At 45.3% G+C, this 18,983-nt stretch overlaps 1 protein-coding gene across 1 annotated transcript in view; it reads left to right on the top strand.

The window, feature by feature from the left end:
- PDIA5 (protein disulfide isomerase family A member 5) overlaps positions 1-18,983 on the top strand; it is a 796,394-nt gene that overhangs the window by 232,919 nt on the left and 544,492 nt on the right. Inside the window, exons 4-5 of the mRNA XM_085647317.1 lie at positions 15,759-15,842; positions 16,107-16,152. Of these exons, the coding sequence (XP_085503443.1) occupies positions 15,759-15,842; positions 16,107-16,152 (130 nt within the window). The remainder of the gene's footprint in view (positions 1-15,758; positions 15,843-16,106; positions 16,153-18,983) is intronic.

Below are 18,983 nucleotides of genomic sequence, written 5' to 3'. Positions count from 1 at the left end.
TTTCCCAGTGCTGCCCCAGGATCTGCACTGCACACAAGGTCCAAGAAGGCGAAATCAGCCAGAGCAAGCGACCGCTGCTGGAATGTTGCCTGGGTTGCCGGAGGCCGCGCACGGGACAAGGCCACCACCCCCCACTCAGGTCCAAGACCTCCGGGACAGACCAGACCCACAGCCAGCCGATCACACGTTGAGATACTGTCCGGAGTTTCCAGCTGGTCACTATCCACAGGGGCGGCCACGACACTGTCCTCCTGTGTGCGGTGTGGGAAGTCCCCGTGTACCTGGGGACAAGCAGGCAGCAACTGTTCCGACGCTGATGCCACCCCATCAAGCTTACTCCCCAATACCCAGGCGCCGTGAACCAAGGTGGAATGAAGGGCACCGAGAGCCTCGAGAAGATCACCATACCCCAGCACAGCTCTCGGCGCTCGCTCCGCTACGCTCCTCATAGTCGCACACTTCCAATCGTGCTGCGACCCAGTGTACAGGATGGTAGACTTCGTCCTGTCAAGATGGCCGCTGGGTAGGTCCAACCCAGATTGGGACCAGGACTCAGGGACAAGCGCCTCAGGTTCCATGTCACTGGAATCAGGGTTTCGGGGGCAGGCAAAAAATATACCCGGTGTGTGGTCACGGGCAGCAATCATCCCCACCACGGATCTGCGCCCGCGAAAATCCGGGAGCAGTCCGCAAGAATCAGGGCGAGTTGCGGGCGGCGGCCAGGCAGCTCACCGGCGAAGGCTGAGGCAATCACCGGGGAATCTTGGATTAGCCACCTCGGGCATGCACTCGTTCCGCTACGCTTAGTGGTAGGAACGACCACGGCGAAATGTAGGCCGATAGTCTCACCGCTCCGGTTAGTCCGACTCCACCCAGTCACCAAAGCCGCTGTTGTTGAACTGCCGCCCGGCCATGTTATCCACTCGAGGTCCCGGTTCCAGGGTTGCACAGGCCGCAAACTTTAAATGGACATTTCTCCGGCGATACCGCCGCCAGAAACTTCGGAGTCACACGATCGGTTGCCGCTCTCATTCACCAACACGGGCATATAGCGCAGGCTAAGGATCTCATGCAGGATATCTGTGCGGGATGCGGAGGTTCACGGAGCCGGGAGCCTACGCTGCCGTCCCGGTCGCCATCTTGGCTCCTCCTCCGACTTGTTGATTTTTAATTAATTGGATGATCAGATGAAATATTATATTCTGCTAAATTCATATTTATATATATTGTTTTTGAAATGTAATATTTTTTACCTTTTATAATATTCTTTTTGTTATTAATTTTAGTTATTAGTCGGTGTCTATTTTTTTCCAGTAGTAGGTGTGTTTTAATGTAAAATATTTTACTTTTTTTTTATATTGGGACTATAAAATAGTTTTACCTTAAATCTATTTTTTATATTTAGTACATTAATACATCTATTCTTTTAAATATGCTTTATTTCTTATTGGTCTCTATTTAAATGTTTTATTTAAAAGAAATCTAGAAGTGGGTATTGTAAAGCTGACCCTTCCAAAGTTCAGCACTTTCCGTAATGTTGCACTGGTTGGAGTGGTAGTAGTGAATTTTACCTCGCCAAGTCTAATTTTTTTATTTAATTGGTCTTTTTAGTTGTTTTAATATATTATTTGTTTTAATTTTGAAATTTAAGTTAACGTAAATTAATTTTTATTTATATTTTGTTACTTTTAATTTTATATTTTGTGTGCATATTATATAATTTTTAAATTGTTTAATGTCTTGAAATATGTTTATAAGTTTGCAATTTTTAGGTATATATTTTAATTTTATGTTTGTAAGTTATTTGTTTATTTTATAAGCATATTTTTTAAATTAATATTTTTAAGTTAATATATGCTTTAAAGTTAATATTGTATTTAGTAGTTTAAATTCAATATACTTGCTCATTTTTGATGATATTGTGGACTATATTTATGTTGTCGCTGTTTTTTTTACTTCACATACAAAGTATATAAAGTTGATACATGTTTTCTCCCTTATTTTTTGGGGCGATATTTTTGTTGCCTATATATTTTTGGCTGATATCTTATCAGACCACCCTGACATGGACATACCTGATGTATCAAAGACTATTCATCTTTGCAAAGCTCTCTTGGACAAAGTGGAATGCTTTGCAGTGCCAAAAATATAAAACCAAATTGTGATGCATTAAAATGACACTGCAAGTCTCAAATGTTTTTGTGTCAACACTTCACTTTATTGCAAATCATAAGGAAAATGTGGTGGTAAAAAGGTGTTTCCCTTCCTTGCAGTTGACAAGAAAATGTATCAATACGTTAGAGCTGTTAGTTATGTTGCAGAGTCTTGTAATGCAGCTTGCTTCACAAAGCCACAGGGAGTAGTCTCAGGGCACATGTGGCTTTTCACAGTAGATACATGGACAATTGCAGATCTCAAGGTAGTTCCACAAATATTGAGAGAAGTGCAGGGAGGAGCTCAAACTTTACGAGGCATTGAGATGGTAATGAGATGGGGTTCACAATGGTTTTTTAAGAAAAGCGGACAAGGGACCCATCTGTGTTACAGGGGTTGGTTGTTCTACAGCCTTGTGGCTTGTGCAGTGAAAGCTCGCTTCCTTCGCCCTTCCTTTGTGGACTATTGAGTTTTAAGCGGGGCCACGGAGGTGATGCTGATGTTGTGACGGTCACCAGAAATTTGGGCCATTCTTGCGAGGTAATCCAGTTTGTTTGTCTGAATGATCCTGTAGATCACGGTTACTCATAGTACGGGCCGCCAGCGGCCCGGCAAGCCTTCCTTGGCGGCCCGCGGAACTTGCAGACATCCTACCTGTGTTTAAAAAAAGAAAATTATATAGTGTTAGCAAACACTGCCGGGTGCAGCAGCCCGGACTCTGAGACTCTGCTCTGTGGGGCCAGGGGATTCCAGTGATTGTCAAAGTGGAGATGCAGGGGCCTAAGAGGTAAAATACAACAAAGCTTTATTAACATGTAAATGGTCTTTTAAAGTCCTGTGAAGTACTCGGGTGCGGCTTTGTGTGCGTGCTGGGAAGCTGTCTCAGCCCGGGCTGAGGGCTGAGACACACACGGGGTGAGATGACAGAGGGTGACGGAGGGAGGGAGACAGAGGTTGACAGAGGGTGACAGAGAGAGGGAGACAGAGAGGCGCAGTCTGGGGGAGACAGAGGGAGAGGGAGGGAGGCGGAGGGAGAGGAAGGGAGACAGAGAGGGAGACAGAGGGAGGGAGACGGGGGAGGGAGACGGACGGTGACAGAGGCAGGGAGACAGAGGGAGGGAGAGGGAGACAGGGAGAGAGACAGAGGGAGAGGGAGGGAGACAGAGGGAGGGAGAGAGACAGGGAGATATAGAGGGAGGGAGACAGAGAGAGACGGAGGGAGCGAGACAGACAGAGGGAGGGAGAGGGAAGGAGGGAGAGGGAAGGAGGGAGAGGGAGGGAGGGAGACAGAGGGAGGAGGGAGACAGAGGGAGGAGGGTGATGGAGCGAGCGCGACAGAGGGAGACCGGGAGAGAGACAGGGGGAGAGAGGGGGGAGGGGGAGGGAGGGCGAGGGGGAGAGGGGGAGGGAGGGGGAGAGTGGGAGGGAGAGGGGGAGGGGGAGAGGGGGGGGAGAGGGGGAGGGAGGGGGAGAGAGAGAGAGAGAGAGAGAGAGAGAGAGATGTGTATATGCCGGGTCTGGTGGCTCAGTGGACAAAGGCGTCTGCTGCAGGGACCTGTGTTCAGCCTCATGGTCACAATTTTTTTTTGCTTTAGCCCCGCCCCTCCCCCTCTGGTGCGGCCCTCGGCCACAAACCACACTGTAAATTTGGCCCCCAAGAGAAAGTTTGTGAGTACCCATGCTGTAGATCATGCAGTCTAGAACAGGAGGCAAGCTTGGAGGGGAAGCCTTTGCAGTTTTTTAGATAGACCCTGGCATGTATAGCTTAGGATATATCTTTAAGTCTCAGAAACATTTACGAAATACTTACACTCACTGGAGGTCAGCAGTGATGTCATGAGTGATGTCACTGACGAGGTCATGAGTGATGTAATACGTAAGGTCATGAGCAGTGCATTGCGGGGGCATAAGTTATAGTTAGGTCAGGTAAGTATAACTAATACATTTCCATGATTTTGTATGAGGGAAATATGAGCCTAACTATAACGTCCCTGTAACCTTTATTTTTTTTCTGTCAATTTCTAAGATGTTTTGAATGTTTATTCCTAACTATAACGTTCCTGTAACCTTTGGGTTTTTTAAAGTGAATTTAAAGGTTTTTTTACAATTGTATTTCCTACCTGTAACTTTTGAGAGTGTGTGTGTGTAAGTGGCTGATGTGTCTGTGACAGGGTATGTGAGTGGTTCTGTGGGTGTGTTTGGCTGTATGGGTCTGTGACTGGGTGTGTGATTGGCTGTATGGGTCTGTGACTGGGTGTGTGAGTGGGTGCATAAATGTCTGAATGAGACTGTGAGTGGGAACATGAGTCTCTGAGTGGGTCTGTAAGTCAATGCACGAATCTCTGAGTAGGTCTGTGAGTGGGAGTGAGAGAGTATGGGTGGTACTGTAAGTGGGTCCATGAGTGTCAGAATGGGTCTATAAGTGTGTGTGTCTGTGTCTTGTGTATGTCTGTGAGTGGGTGTGTGTGTCTGAGTGAAACTCCTGGCCTCGCCTTCATTATTGCAGTTGTACCACTCCGGTACAAGGTTCTGCCCTGCCCCCTTGGTATAGCCAAGAAAGGAGCCATCTTCCCACCTGGGGGAGGAAGGGTGGCCATGCTCCCTCTCATTTGATGATTTTAAGCGCTTGGTCCCAGAGTCACAAATCTATCCACACTTGGAACTGATACATGATCCATCTTTCGCAAACAAAGCCAAAAACGAGTTCACTAAACAACAGTGTATGAGCAACTGACTTATTTTCTGACATTAGGTGTTAGGCAAACACATTCATTCTCTAACCCGCCCTCTTATTGACATTCTCATGTTAATGTTTTATAGAGCTAGTTCTGGAATTCAAGATTGCCATTACAGATTACATGCCCAGATCACAACCACTACTTTTCTCATGATTTTACACTATATTTATGTAATGTTTAGATTCTATGACATTGTTGGCAGTGAGTATTTTTCTACCTTGTGCAAGACTGCGATCCTGCCCTTTGAAATCTTCTGTTTCTAGAGCAACCAGTGGCGACTGCTCGCATTGCTTGGTGGCGGGGCGGGCGGGCGGAGGGGGGGGGGGGGGGGGAACAAGTAAAATTAGTAAAAATGCTCTTAACTGCCACTCAGACCGCCACTACCTTCCTCCTCTCTTCTGATCCTCGTCTCCGGCTGCACACAGCGCAGGGTCCTAGATGCCAATTCAGGTGCTTCTCTCATGCTGGTAATACTATTCTCAGCATGACAGAAGCGCTGGGATTGGTCTGAGCGGCCTGATTTGCTGCTCAGACAGTGCCTGGCACCCTGTGGCGTTTCTCCAACCCAGCTGGGCAACGCAACTGGCTTGGAGAAACATAAGTGCACATATCTGTTTGGCCGGCCTAAGACTGCTGGCCAAACTGACATTTGCACTTAAAAGTGCCCACCCCTCTCCTCCCAACCATGCCTGTCACACAGGATTGCCTGACCCCACACCGCTGAAGATTTGCAAGCAAAAATAAAATGATTCTTAAAATGCTTTTATCGTCTTATTTTTCATCTTTTAGCAGAGGGGCAGCGCTCCTCCGCCATTACAGAGGAGCTGCCCCTGATGAGCAGCAGTGAAAAAATGATGCTACCATTCTTGGCCAGTGTAACTATCCCTACACAATTTAAAAAACTGCTGGAACACATATTTGGCCTAAAATAGCTTCTGCTACTAACCAAGTTACATTTCTTAAAAGGCCACAATCAAACAATGTGGGACTCTTCATTTTTTTCAGTGCCCGAAACTATTTTACCTTCCAGTTCAACCCTCACAATGAACATAGGGAAGCTTTGCTCTCCATAAGCCTAATGTACCCGGGCAGGGCCACTTATAGGGGTGGGTTCCTGTTCTTACTCGAGTGAACAGATGGCACCAGCCACCTGCTCCATATTGCTAACCCCCCATCAGCATGACATGGAACATTCTATAATAAAGCATGGTATAAGAGGAAAGGAGCACATGCACTATAATGTATTACCCTTCCTTTATTAGCAGGGCCACGTGTCCTGTGACACCTGTGATGGATGTTTGTGGGGTGGAAATGTAAGCCAGCCCTGAGGAGTAGCTGGTACAAGAAACACTAGAACAGTGACCAGCCGGTCACTACACCTCTTTAACCACGGCACCCAGACGAGGACATTGATACCTTGTACAGCTCTGCACGGCCCAACGCACCTTCCTAACTGACCCTCAGAACTGCGGTCGCCACCTACAGTGCAACTTCCCACAAGACTCCCTTAAACCAGAGGCCGCGGGACTCCCTTAAACCACCGGGTCGGTTTCTGTAAACTTAATCACCACACCCTAACCAGCATAAACCCAGTGCAACAATTAATTCACGGACATTTAATCAACTTTTGCCACAGCGTTATCCTTTAAGTACACAATCGAACAGCGGCGCCAAAGCAGTACGGAAAACTGAAATGCAAAAACCCACTGTGAGCTTTTCAAACTGTAACAAACGCAGAAAGAAAATCTCACCTTAATTGATATGCATATATACGGAAAGCATCACGCACGTGAGAATATGAGCACATCTTAACTTCAAAACACTACTTAATACCCTACACGTATAGCTGAACTGTGTGAAGCCATCCATCGGGCCAATTATCCCGATAATAGACCTGGGCACAGGGCACGCTGCCCTTTGTCATCATTCCAAATAACGCATAATTATCTGGCGGTAGGATCAGCCCGGGTTACATGTTAACTCCCCTCGCGGATGTATGCTCGCGCAGGTTTACCAACCTTGTTTTTCTGGTCGGCGCGAGGGGTACCTCGCAGGATCGGTTTTACCTATTGAATTCCTTTCATGTTACTTCGTTTATACCAGTAGGCGAGGCAAAGTGCCTAATAACAAAAGACTTTGATGCAGGTGTACACCGCGGAGTGCAACATTTTGGAACAATTTATAATCCGGATTCGGTTGCAAGCACGGACCAGGATTTATTTACGCCGCAACTCGAAATGAGGGCTTTTATGTAAACTTGGCGGAAAGATATTTTCTACCTTTCAATCCATTTTTTAAAACTCAGATATATTTTCCAACCAACTCTTTTGTTTAACTCCCTCAGCGCATTGCATAGAATCAGAAATGGGATGCATATGTGTATACTGCCAATACATTTGTAGGTTTGTAGAATCGCCCTCCAAACCGAAGCAGCATTATTTATTAATCCTTAGATTTAATCAGCAACCTCCCAAAAGTCTCCGCATAAATTCGTTTCCTCTCTGTCCTTACAATCGCCATTGTTCTCCAGGAAATCACGCATGTAGGATTAATACAGGCCTGTTGAAGACAGAGTTATGGCTGCTCACAACCTGTTTATTAAATCAGACCCCAGATGGCGTGAAGGCTCAGACGGTATAATGATTGCAGTGATTCGGGTATTAAAAGATGCGGCGGCAGATGGCGGCGAGATTTTATTAAATATGCCCAACATGTCAGAGCACAATAAATATTGAAGGGAAGCCATAACATTGATGGGAGGCGTGTCGTACTGTCTCCAAGAATCTAAAGGTAGCCAGGGTTTAGCACGTTTTTTGAGTTGTCCTTTGGTACTGTTTGTCACAGGGCAGGCAGAGACTCCATCTCTGGGGCAGCCAGTGGTGGCCCTCTGTACTTGGAGCACCCCCCTTACCTAAACCCGTAGTTAAGAACCTGGGAGTTTGGGTAGAAGGCGCCCTTTCTTGTGAAGCGCACACTAAATCTGTGGCAGGCAACTGCTTTGGACTCCTACACGGTCTAAAGCCTATTCTGGGACTCTTCGACGCTCACACCCGACAGCTGATTGCCCAGTCCACTGTCCTGTCAAGACTGGACTACTTTGTTGCTTCTTATCGCTAATACATTTGTGATCAAAAGGCTCCAACGTGCCCAGAACGCTGCAGCCCGCACTATGTTTGCACTCCCCAAGTATTGTCACGTCTCTGACCTCCTTCGCCGGCTTCATTGGCTGCCTATAGAACATAGAACTTACTTTAAAACTCTCTGTATCATTGACAAGATCTTCTCAGGCCTCTGCCCTAGGATTTTATGCGATATGTGATCCCCTTACGCACCCACCCGGGCCCTGCACTCAGCGGATTTGCATCTGGCCCGAGTACCACGGGTGCGCAGGGCTAGAGCGGATGGCCGCTCGTTCAAGGCATTGGCTCCCCGGCCTTTGGAACTCCCTACCTCTATCTGCCCGTAGTATATCCAACCATTGGATCTTTAGAAGGACTGTGAAGACTTGGCTATTTTCCAATCTCTAAGCTGCCTCCTCCTCCCACTCTGCTACACAGTCAGAGCTGGGATGCTCCGTTGCTGGGGCAGCTATACGCTTTGTAAATATTTTAGCATAACATTAGTCTGTCATATTGCATAACGTTGTTGGTTTTCAAGCATTATTCAGGCTTATTAAAATGGTGCGCACGTGGAGGCAGATGTGGTGGTCAGTTGTCTCCTGACTAACTTAAGGTGAACTTGTTCACCTGTTTACCTTGGTCACTGAAGGGTCAGGAAGGCCTTTCCCCAGATTCACCACTTTGCCACAGTTTCTTGTTTGGAAAACTTTTGAGACTTGATAGTATCTACCCCCAATTTTAACTGCTGCATTAAATAAAAATATGTTTTACATTTATTATTTATTTTATAGTTTGGTATGTCATGAATTGGGCTTGAATCGGTAATTAGGCGCATTATGTAAGACCTTAGAACAACAAGAAAAAAAGCCAGTTATTCATTCTGGGTTGTTGATTGAAAGAAAGGCCCAACATTGTCGTATACAGGCATTCGGACACACAGGCCCTTATTAAGAGTAGGTGGAACTAAGTTGCCATATAGAATTCTGTTCTGAATAATCAAGAGTGGGCCACTCTTCCTGCCCTCAGTTTTCCTGCGTATTTAGCACCCTAAACTTGATTTTACAGAGCTGTAATTCTGCCTGGTGAATTCTCATGAGGCTTTTCCTATAGAAGCAGCCAGGCTTGTCCTCCCCACCCCATTATTTTTGTCGCTGGGGGAACATTCGTAGTTCCCCATGTCAGAATTTGTATGCCCCTTCCCTACGCCCCATCCCTCACAGGCCACACATACATATACCGCCTGCTCAGAGCAGATGGTAAATGTCTTTGTTATGCATACAGAATTGAGTATTCCCTGTGGTTTTACGCCCAGTAATTCTGGCTATATACAGTTATTCCCTATTCTGTTGTGGTGTAACTGATGATTGCGTGGTGCTACTGTACTATAATGTAGGCTTCACATGTAGAGTTTACGCCCTGCCAGTAATATGCAATTCGTAATCAGTCTTAGTCTGTCCTTTTGCTTAGAAGTCTTTCTTAAGAAGATTCTAAAGATAAGACTCCGTCTTCCACCCTATAGGCAAGTGGCTGATTTACAAAGACTTCGTTTAGGACTGCTTGCTCTCAGGTTTTGTTTACCCCTTTCTTTGTAGGTTTGATTGAAATATGTGGACTGTGGCATGGTCTCCTTGCAGCATCTGTTCATGATTAGGTTCATTTGGCACAGTAGTGTGCTATGTACACAAACAATCAGAGGGTGTCCATATGGTGGAGTGAGACCAGAGACCTTCTGCATGAGCTGACGTATTTGCTGCAGAGCACATATTGGTATCAGCTGTGGAGTGCCTCGGGGCTCCTCCCTGAGCCCCACCCGCTTCAAAATCTACATGTCTACATGGCCCCACTCGCAGCCATCATCAGGAAGCACGGACTCAACTTTGTCCCCTACGTTGACGACGCCCAGCTGATCCTCTCCTTCACCATTGAACCCACAGTCGCCAAGAGCAACTTCCATAACAGGATGAACACTGTCGCCACCTGGATGAGGGACAGCTGGCTCAAGCTAAACTCAGCGTAGACCGCAGTCCTAATCCTGGGCTCCACCCCCTCCACTTGCGATGACTCCTGGTGGCCTGCACATCTTGGACCTCACCCACAGACCACACACAAAATCTCGGCATCATCTTGGGCTCCTCGCTCACCATGAACCACCAGATCAACACCGTCTCATGATCCTACTTCCACACGCTACACCTGCTCCGAAAGATCTTCAAGTGGATCCCCACTGAGTCCAGAAAGACGGTCACCCACACACTCATCAGCAGCAGATTCGACTACAGCAACACACTCTACACCTGCATCAACCAGTAACTCCCCAAGAAACTGCAAAGCATCCAGAACACCTCCACATCCCCCGCTGCAGCCACATTACCAGCCACCTGAGAGACCTCTGCTGGTTCCTAGTCAACAAAAGAATCACCTTCAAGCTCCTCACGCACGCCTACAAAGCTCTACAAGAAACAGTACCTGCATACCTCAACCACCGCCACTCGTTTCACGCACCCACCAGAGACCTCCACTCTGCCCAACTGTCCCTGGCCGCCATTCCACGTATCCACAAGACCACGGCCGAGGGAAGATCCTTCTCCTACCTTGCAGCAAAGACCTAGAACACCCTGCCTCTCCCCCTAAGGCAATCACAGTCACTGACCCAATTTGAGAATATGAATGAAGAGATTCAGTTTAATACCTTATCTTCAGTCGCAGTGTCACAGAAGCATGTTTAAAGAGTAGAGTGAAGAATTGTATTAAAGGGAGAAAAGAGCTCTAGCAGTAGAGGAGCAACACTCCAGCTTTGGCTACTTGAGTCATGAGACCATCCCATATGCTAATCGTGTTCTCTTACATGGCTTGGGCAGGTCTATTTTTTGTCAGCAGACAGTTATTTTGATTCTAAATGTAATAATTCAGTTGATTGAATGCAGCTTTTAAAATCAACTTAACCTGGACTGGGCCACTCACATCTACTTTTGTAATTGTGATAGTTGTTTGAATCAAGTGTGAATTGACATCTGAGGTCCTCAAATCATCCAGGTAGTTTCATTCAAGGAAGGAAGTGTTGAGCCTGTTTTAAATTCATGAGCACACTGTGTCATGTGGTAGGAGCTACTGGAAGATAGCCACTAGGCAACAATCTGTTAGTGATAAACATATATGCTCAAGTTGACAAGCATCAATAAGTCAGTGTCAGATAGATGTGAAAAAGAAAGTAATGCATCAGAATGGGAGGGGAGTACAGTCTCGTCAATGTTTGATAGGAGAATTCAGGCTCAAGTTTCAAATGTTCCTTTGGAAGGCAGATGATATCAGTGACCAGGATAGCATAATAACTTGTCTGTGCATTTCAAGTCTTCTGTATAGTCTGAACAGTCAGGTTGCAGCACCATTTATCCTTCTAAGTTGCAGCGGGTATACTTCCATTTGAGGGTGAAAGTGAATTGTGTAAATCATTTACAGCCTTTACAGATCGGGTAGGTCTACTGCTGCATGAATGGTACCAAGAAGTTGAATGCACCTGACATCCATTGATTGAAAAAGGAAGCTATGTGTTCCACAAGAGCAAAAAACAGATGTTCATGTTGAAGTTTTCAAGCCATAGTCTTGAGTCAGTCTTGGTTGAAGACATCACTACAGGATAAAGCTGATCAGCATCTGGAGCTTGCCCCTTAGTAAAATGGCACCAAGATGTAAGCTAAGTCCTGTGATGAGATTTATTTATTTTATTTATTTGAAAAGTTTTATATAGCGCTGGCTAGACCCGGAGGTATCAGAGCACTTTACATGAGATAGGACATTGTTTCAGAACATTGTTACTAGTTACATCAGTTACAGTTGCAATTACCAGTATATGCTTAGGAGAAAACGTGAGCTTACACAATAATGTAAGATGTTGGCGCGTAGCATATCCAAGACACACGTCATATGAGGAATGGAAGGAAGTGGGGGAAAGTTAGACAGGGCAGAGGAAAGCAGACAGAGTCAGGTAGATCTGAAGGGGAAAAGTACTCCTGGGGGAACAAAGCAGTCAAGGCAGTTGAGGAGAGAGACAGATAGAACCGTGAAAAACAATGTCCGATGTCCGGCTGGGTAGGTAACTGCCAAGGGGGTGACCCAGAGACAGACTAGGCTATTGCTGCATAGGACAGCTCCACCGGGCAGCGGCCAAGGGTACTCTGGCTCCGCGGAAAGTACAAACAGTTTTAGTTTCAGCCCGTGGGTCATCATCATAGTTCAATAGAGGGAAGGTACAGGCAGCATCTCGGGATCGATCGCCGTGATAGGCGAGTACAGTGCAACAGTCCACAAACAAATGATGCCCCTGGTGTTTCATACGGAGTAAGCCTATGGCTCTTCACACCAATGTGGGAGTTGTAGCTCATTGTGGTAAAGGGCCACCGTGGCGGCCATCTTGAGGTCAGGCAAAAGATTGTGCCCCTGGTGTTCCATTCGGCCGGTCCTCCTTTTTTTCTCAGGGTCTCCTGAACTGTCACAAGAGGAAACTCTTCATTGATGCCTTTCAGTTGCCATTATAGGGTCAGGCGGGAGCATTTCGCCTCCAGGTCCAGAGCGTGCGTGTCCACTGAGTCCACGTCGGCCTGTAACACCACCATCTTAGTGCTCATCTTCACACAAAACTCCTCAAAGGAGGCACTAATATCTGCTTTTATGTCCTCCCGGAGCTCTTTCTTGAAGTCACGGAGCGACGCTGGCATGTCTTCACGAGTGAGCGCCATTCCGTTCTCAGGGTGCGCAGTTTTCTCTTTTTCCACCCTCGTGTCCGACGGGGCGAAGTAGTTAGAGACTCTATTGCCTTGCGTCTTCTTGGGCGAAACTTTATTGCGGCCCGCTCTACTGTTAGTGGGCGCCCATCTTAAAATGGCTATCTGACCATTCCAACAGGCATCCCTGAATGAGTTCTGCTTTTTTTTTTCTTTTAGCAAATTCCACTGAAAGATGTCTGCAGCAGATGTGCACACATATACCGTGGCTATCTTTAAAGTAATTTGTTAAAGCATAACAAAATGCATTCAGACTTGGCCAGTGTATTTACGACGGTCACCTGTGAATGCATTTTGTTTTATAAACGCATTTCAAGATGGCCTTCATGGATGCGTGCACATTTGCAGCAGCTAATTAGCACAGAAAATAAGCATTGGCAACAATCAATCTGTTTCAAAGCCGAGACCTATTGGCTTTCCAATACTTGTTTAAGATTTTGAGAGATCTTTGGATTATTCTGTGAATGTGTTTAAGGGAATGCAGAGGTGCCAGGACGATGTCCCTAAAGCCTTCAAAGAGGCAATACTGGACCCCTCTTAACGAAACCTGGGGCTGACCCCAGACACTGTCAAAGTACCACCCCATCGCCTTGCTCCCGTTCCTAGCTAAGGTGCTGGAAGCCCATGTGGCGAAATGCCTGTCCAACTTTATGGAACAAACAAATTTTCTCGATCCACACCAAGCTGGATTCCGTCCAGCTCATTCCACGGAAACTGTGATACTGGCGGTACTGGACTCCCTACGGGAAAAGGCTGATAGAGGCATTCCCCAGGCCCTGGGTCTATTAGACCTTTCGGCCCCCTTCGACAGGGTCGACCATGGTATATTGGCGGACCGTGTCAGAGAGGCAGGCATCCAGGGCCCAGCCCTTAGCTGGATCAACTTTTTCCTGAAAAACCGCTCCCAGGCAGACCGTATTGGCCAGTTCACGGCCCCCAAATAAAAAACTACGTGCGGGGTCCCACAGGGATCCTCGCTTTCCCCGCACCTGTTTAACCTTTACCTTCTCACGTTGATCAGGCTTTGGAAGGAAAGGAAAGTGGTCACCTTCAATTATTCCGATGACCTTAAACTATTGTTTGCAGTAGATAATTGCCCCAGTCAATATCTGAGTTTCAGACTACCATGCAATTCATTCGGCACTGGATGGATCACAACCACCTAAAACTAAATCCAGGGAAGACTGAACTAGTCCTGACAGGTGGCGGTCGCAACCTGTGGGGCCCACACTATTGGCCAAATGAACTAGAACCCCCCTATTCCCGCCTCCTCAGTAAAAAGCCTGGGGGTAACTATAAACAATGACCTTTCCCTAAAAACTCATGTAGGTTCTGTGATCTCCACCTGTTTTTCTCAGCTGCGTAAAATCAGGAAAATAAGCAGAATACTTACCCAAGCAGCATTGACCCAGGTCGTGACGGCTATGGTACTATCACATCTAGACTACACCAACGCAATCCATCTTGGTATACTACTCCGCCTTACAAAACTGTTACAGATGGTTCAGAACCAAGCAGCCAGATTGGTCTACAAACAACCCAGGTGGCAAAATGCCTCCCCCCCCCCCCTCCTAAGGAACCTGCACAGGCTTCCTATTCCCCAACGCTGCACATTCAAAATTGGCTGCCTGGTGTTTAAGTCCCTGAATGGCCGGAGCCCTAAATTCAGACAGCCTCAAATCACGTTACACTCCCTCACGCAATCTCCGCTCGGCTCATCTCCATCTCTTGACTCTCCCGACCTTCAAACTGAAGCGCCAAGGGGAATGTAGGTTTGCAACTCTGGCCCCCAAAATGTGGAATTTCATCCCCCTGGAAATCAGGTCAAGCACTGATCTACTGAGATACAGAAAATCCCTCAAAACATGGCTGTACATCCAGGCCTACGAATAAACTGCTCCGGTGTGGCAATTCCTAGTATTAGCGCCATGAAACCAATCGGTGTACGAGCGCTTTATAAAACCCTTTTAACATAACATAACAGGTGCGTGATCTTGGGCCAATGCCCTCTAGGCCAAAACTGGTCGATCACCTAGGACGTTGCCCCTAATTGATGAGCAAGGCTGGATGTCCTGGGAGGAGGGTTCCAATAGGAAATACTAAACTGGTGGCTGAGGGTAGGCAAATGTATTTTAGAGTTGGGAGCCATGTGTCTGCGCAGGCTAGGTGACATGTATTAAAGGTGGTCTCAATACGACAAAAGCAGTCCCTGTGTTTACCCCAAGCCCCCTCTTCCACCTTATTCATGCAGCGCTGGTGTCACCTCAGTATTTCACAACCAAATCATTACTTGCCTGACCTTGCTATGTGTGCCTCCTTTCTGTCACAGTGTGCAGCTGTGAGGAGATAGTTTGAAATCCCACCATCAAATTTAAAATGGTAAACGACAAGCTAAAATTAATATACATGTAAGTTGGAAAAGTGTGCTACAAGTAAAACTGTAAAACTATTTGTACCAGACCAGGACATAGAGAAATGTCCATCTACGGTGTTGTTACTTCCCTACATAAACAGTCTTACAAAAAATATTCTAACTGCCCTCTTTTTTTGTCAGACCTAAAATAGTTGTGTGATGGTTTTTCGAGATTGCAAAACACAATTTTAGCATGCAGCCATGGTTACTTGTCTCCATTCTGATTGGCTCAGCCATCCTGAAAATTCCATTCAGGGGCGAATTAGAGTTAAGCAGTTTATTAAATAAAGTTAACATTTTATTAAATACTTTCCAGAAGCCAAGCCTTAGATTTCAGGAGCCGGTTAACAGGAATAAATGTTTCTAATGCTGAACAAAACATAAGCTGGGATTACATTGGCGTCCCTCCAACACGGGAGCTGCAGCCGTGGAGACTGAGCTCTGAAGCACGCGTTAATGTTTACGCTGCCACTTAGCTCATGTACACACTAGATCACCCAGGCGTTCAGCTTGGGCATCATTTTAATACGGATCCATTTTTTTTGTCTTTTTGCAGTGACACAGAGAGCAGAAAGCTGTGCAAGAAGGTGAAGGTGGACCCTAGCTCCAAGGAGAATGGAATGGAATTATTCCATTACAAGTAAGAGAGAACAAGAGTCTTGGTTTAAATTCGTTTTTGCATATCCTTTATGCAGGAATTGCTTGAGTATCTATATGGTCATGCCTCAGACGCGCATGAAGTGTCCTAAATAATACTGATAGTTGGAATATTGCCAAGTTTTCCTTCAGCCTCATCTACAAAGTCTCTGTTACTTAGGGCCTCACACAGAAACAAATAGCTGGATAAAAAGGAAATCTGTATCTTCTTTGAAGCTGTAGTTATTATTTTCTTTTGAATCTTCAGGGACGGTGTATTTCATACAGAATACAATCGACCAGAAACCTTTAAGGTAGGATTACATATTTTCTTATACATTTAAGAATTGTGTTTGAAATATGCACATTTGGAGAATGCAAGTCTATGCATTGCAGTCCTCTAGTGGCCAGAAAGATGCATATAACAACTGTCTGCAAAAGAGCACAATGCAAACCTGGTGCTTAGTTTTGGCATTGTGGTTGGCTTCCTTAACTATAGAATGGAATCGATGTTCAGGTTTCTTATCACAAATCTAGCTCTGGATCAAGCACTGAGCGCTGCCTGCACCTCATGACTGTATGTGTGCCATTGAAGGACTTGACACCGGCCAACAAACACAGATGGAATAGAATAGTTGCCTACATCGCTTGTTTGTGAGGCCTCTAGCTTTAAAGGATCCTTGGTCAATCAATCAATCACGTTTCTTATAAAGCACGACTACTTACCCGTAAAGGTCTCAAGGTGCTGGCCAGCATCACTACAAAACGTACAAGAAAGAAAACCAAGGGAAAGGGATGGAAAATTATGGAAACCGTGAAACAATCTTGTTACTATTTGCAGGAACAGAAATATCTTTTCCATTGACTCAGAGTAATCTAAGACTCTCCTCTGCTTCCCATTATGAAACCTTTTTCTTGGTTGTTCCCGTGCTGGTGTCTCATGTACCATCCTAGGTCATTTTTCTGAAGAAGCCCTTGGGGACATAAGTAGCATTATTTATAAATCTGTTGCAACATAGCGGAAATTGTGCACCCACAGATTATGTTCTTACTGACCTTATCAGCTTCCATTGTGGGGCTATCCACGTCATTTATTCTCAAGAGCTGCTCCAATTCCATTTTTTAAAAGGAAGATAAACTGCTCTTTGGAGATAATATGAGATGCGGATGTATAGTGGGAAGGGAACAAATGTCCACCTTCTGATTTTGATTGTAATCCAGGACATATGCGCCTGCCCTTTTGAGTGGCTGTGGGAGTGATGGTCTTGAGAAACATAAGTAAATGCGTTGGTGGCAGCTGCTTTGGTAAATATCTAACTGGCAACTCCATGGCTCTGCTTTCATTGGTTACCATGGCTACCTCACAGTGGAAGGGTATTTACTCATAGTATCAAATATATTAGTTCTTCTGTTGTAGGATAGTAAGTCCTGCATCTTTAGCTGATGAATAAGAAAGGCACATTTGGAAGCCGTGGTTCACATTATAATGACTAACCCGTGCCATAATACAGAATACATAAATGTTGTCGCAAATAAGTTGCTCTGGAAAAGTCGTTTTGGACATGCCTCTTTCTTGCACAAATGTTATCACTTACTAGTGTGGAAACAGAACCCTTTACCCCAATATTCAGCAAACCTCAAAATGCAGATCCCCACAAAATTTGCCTAAGACAGTTTTGGTCCAGGTTTATCTTACGTAAAAAGGCACCCACCCCAACATTAATTTAACAGAAGAGATCATTGGGACCACTCAATAATTGAGTTCTAGATCAAAGGGAAGTTAAAGTCTTTGTTTACAACATTTTCAAAATCAGGAAGTACAGAAAAAATGCCATGAGGGCTTAAATAGAGTAGTCAAAAACAGAAATCATTTTAAGTCCCAAGTGTGCACCAAATAACGGAAAAGAAATAAACATCACCTCTCGTAAGAAAATCAAAAGTTTCCCCCTTCACCCAAAATTCCAGCGGTTTTTAAAAACACTTCTTGCATAGAAATTGGCTAAAACTGCAAACCCATCCAAGCATGATCGCATGTATCAAATTTTAGCACATCAAATTAAATGTCAACATATTTATATGTTAGCACTATCCCATTTCTTAGAAAACATCCTGCATCTTCCGTGTCACTGTCATCCGGAGATGTTCAAACTAATATGAAACATTCAGACAATGAACCTTTACACTGGTGGATAAAACTAGGCTTAGCAACGGAACTACAGCAGAAAGGTCTTAGACAAATATTACTGTTAGGAACACTAGAGAGTTAACTCCGAGCACAACAGGAAAATTACATAAACTTTTCTTTGTTCTATGAAGTTGTGGAGGGAGAAAATACACAGGGTGACCAAATAGGTGGGGGTGAATTTAGAATCGAAAGCAACATCAGAACAGCATCCATTTTATCCGAAACAAAGTTTCACTTAAAAATGTTACATAGCTAAATCATGTTAATAAACATACTTCTATGTGTCGTATTAAACTAATTTCAACTGCAATCATATTGTTGCAGCATTTGTGTATTACATCTTACATAAAGATCATTTTTCACCATTATTATTTTTCACAAAAATTTCAACCCAGAAAAACCACACTCCACTAGTTTGCATCACTTATTATCTTTTTGAGACCTATGACCCCTTCCTAAAATATAACTATTACCTTTTGTGAGGTGATTTTTTGGGTGAGGTTTTTCGTTTACATGTTGGCGAGGGGCACGCACTGCAAGTCCCATCCCTGATTTTTCAGGACCCTTTACCTTACTTGGCTATCCCTATTAGCTTATATGTCTGTCCTTTGTGTAATTATTTCATCTATAGTTTATCCACCTTATTGCTTCTGGTGGCCACTTCTTTCCCTTGTCACTCAGTCCGGTCTGTGTCCTCACAACCCCTAATTTTCCATGCTTCACGAGTGGTGAAGTCTGGATACCACAGCACATGGGTTTCTCTTGTGAAGTCCTCCCATTTGTCTTTGTGACAGCCCTGCGTTAGCCCGTGATGAAATATACAGTACAAATAGAACTTGCTTCAGCACTGATGCAGCAGGGTGAGTTAAGAGCCAGAGCACTCATGTCTTCATTTTGGCCCTTCTGCACCAGGTCACATCACTAGCAACTAGGTTATAGGAGCTCCCGCAGCCTTGCCAC

The sequence above is a fragment of the Triturus cristatus genome, chromosome 3_2, assembly GCF_964204655.1.
Source record: "Triturus cristatus chromosome 3_2, aTriCri1.1, whole genome shotgun sequence".
NCBI classification, from domain to species: Eukaryota; Metazoa; Chordata; class Amphibia; order Caudata; family Salamandridae; genus Triturus; species Triturus cristatus.
Note: the sequence above shows the minus strand (reverse complement) of the source record. Positions and strands in the feature narration are given on the sequence as shown.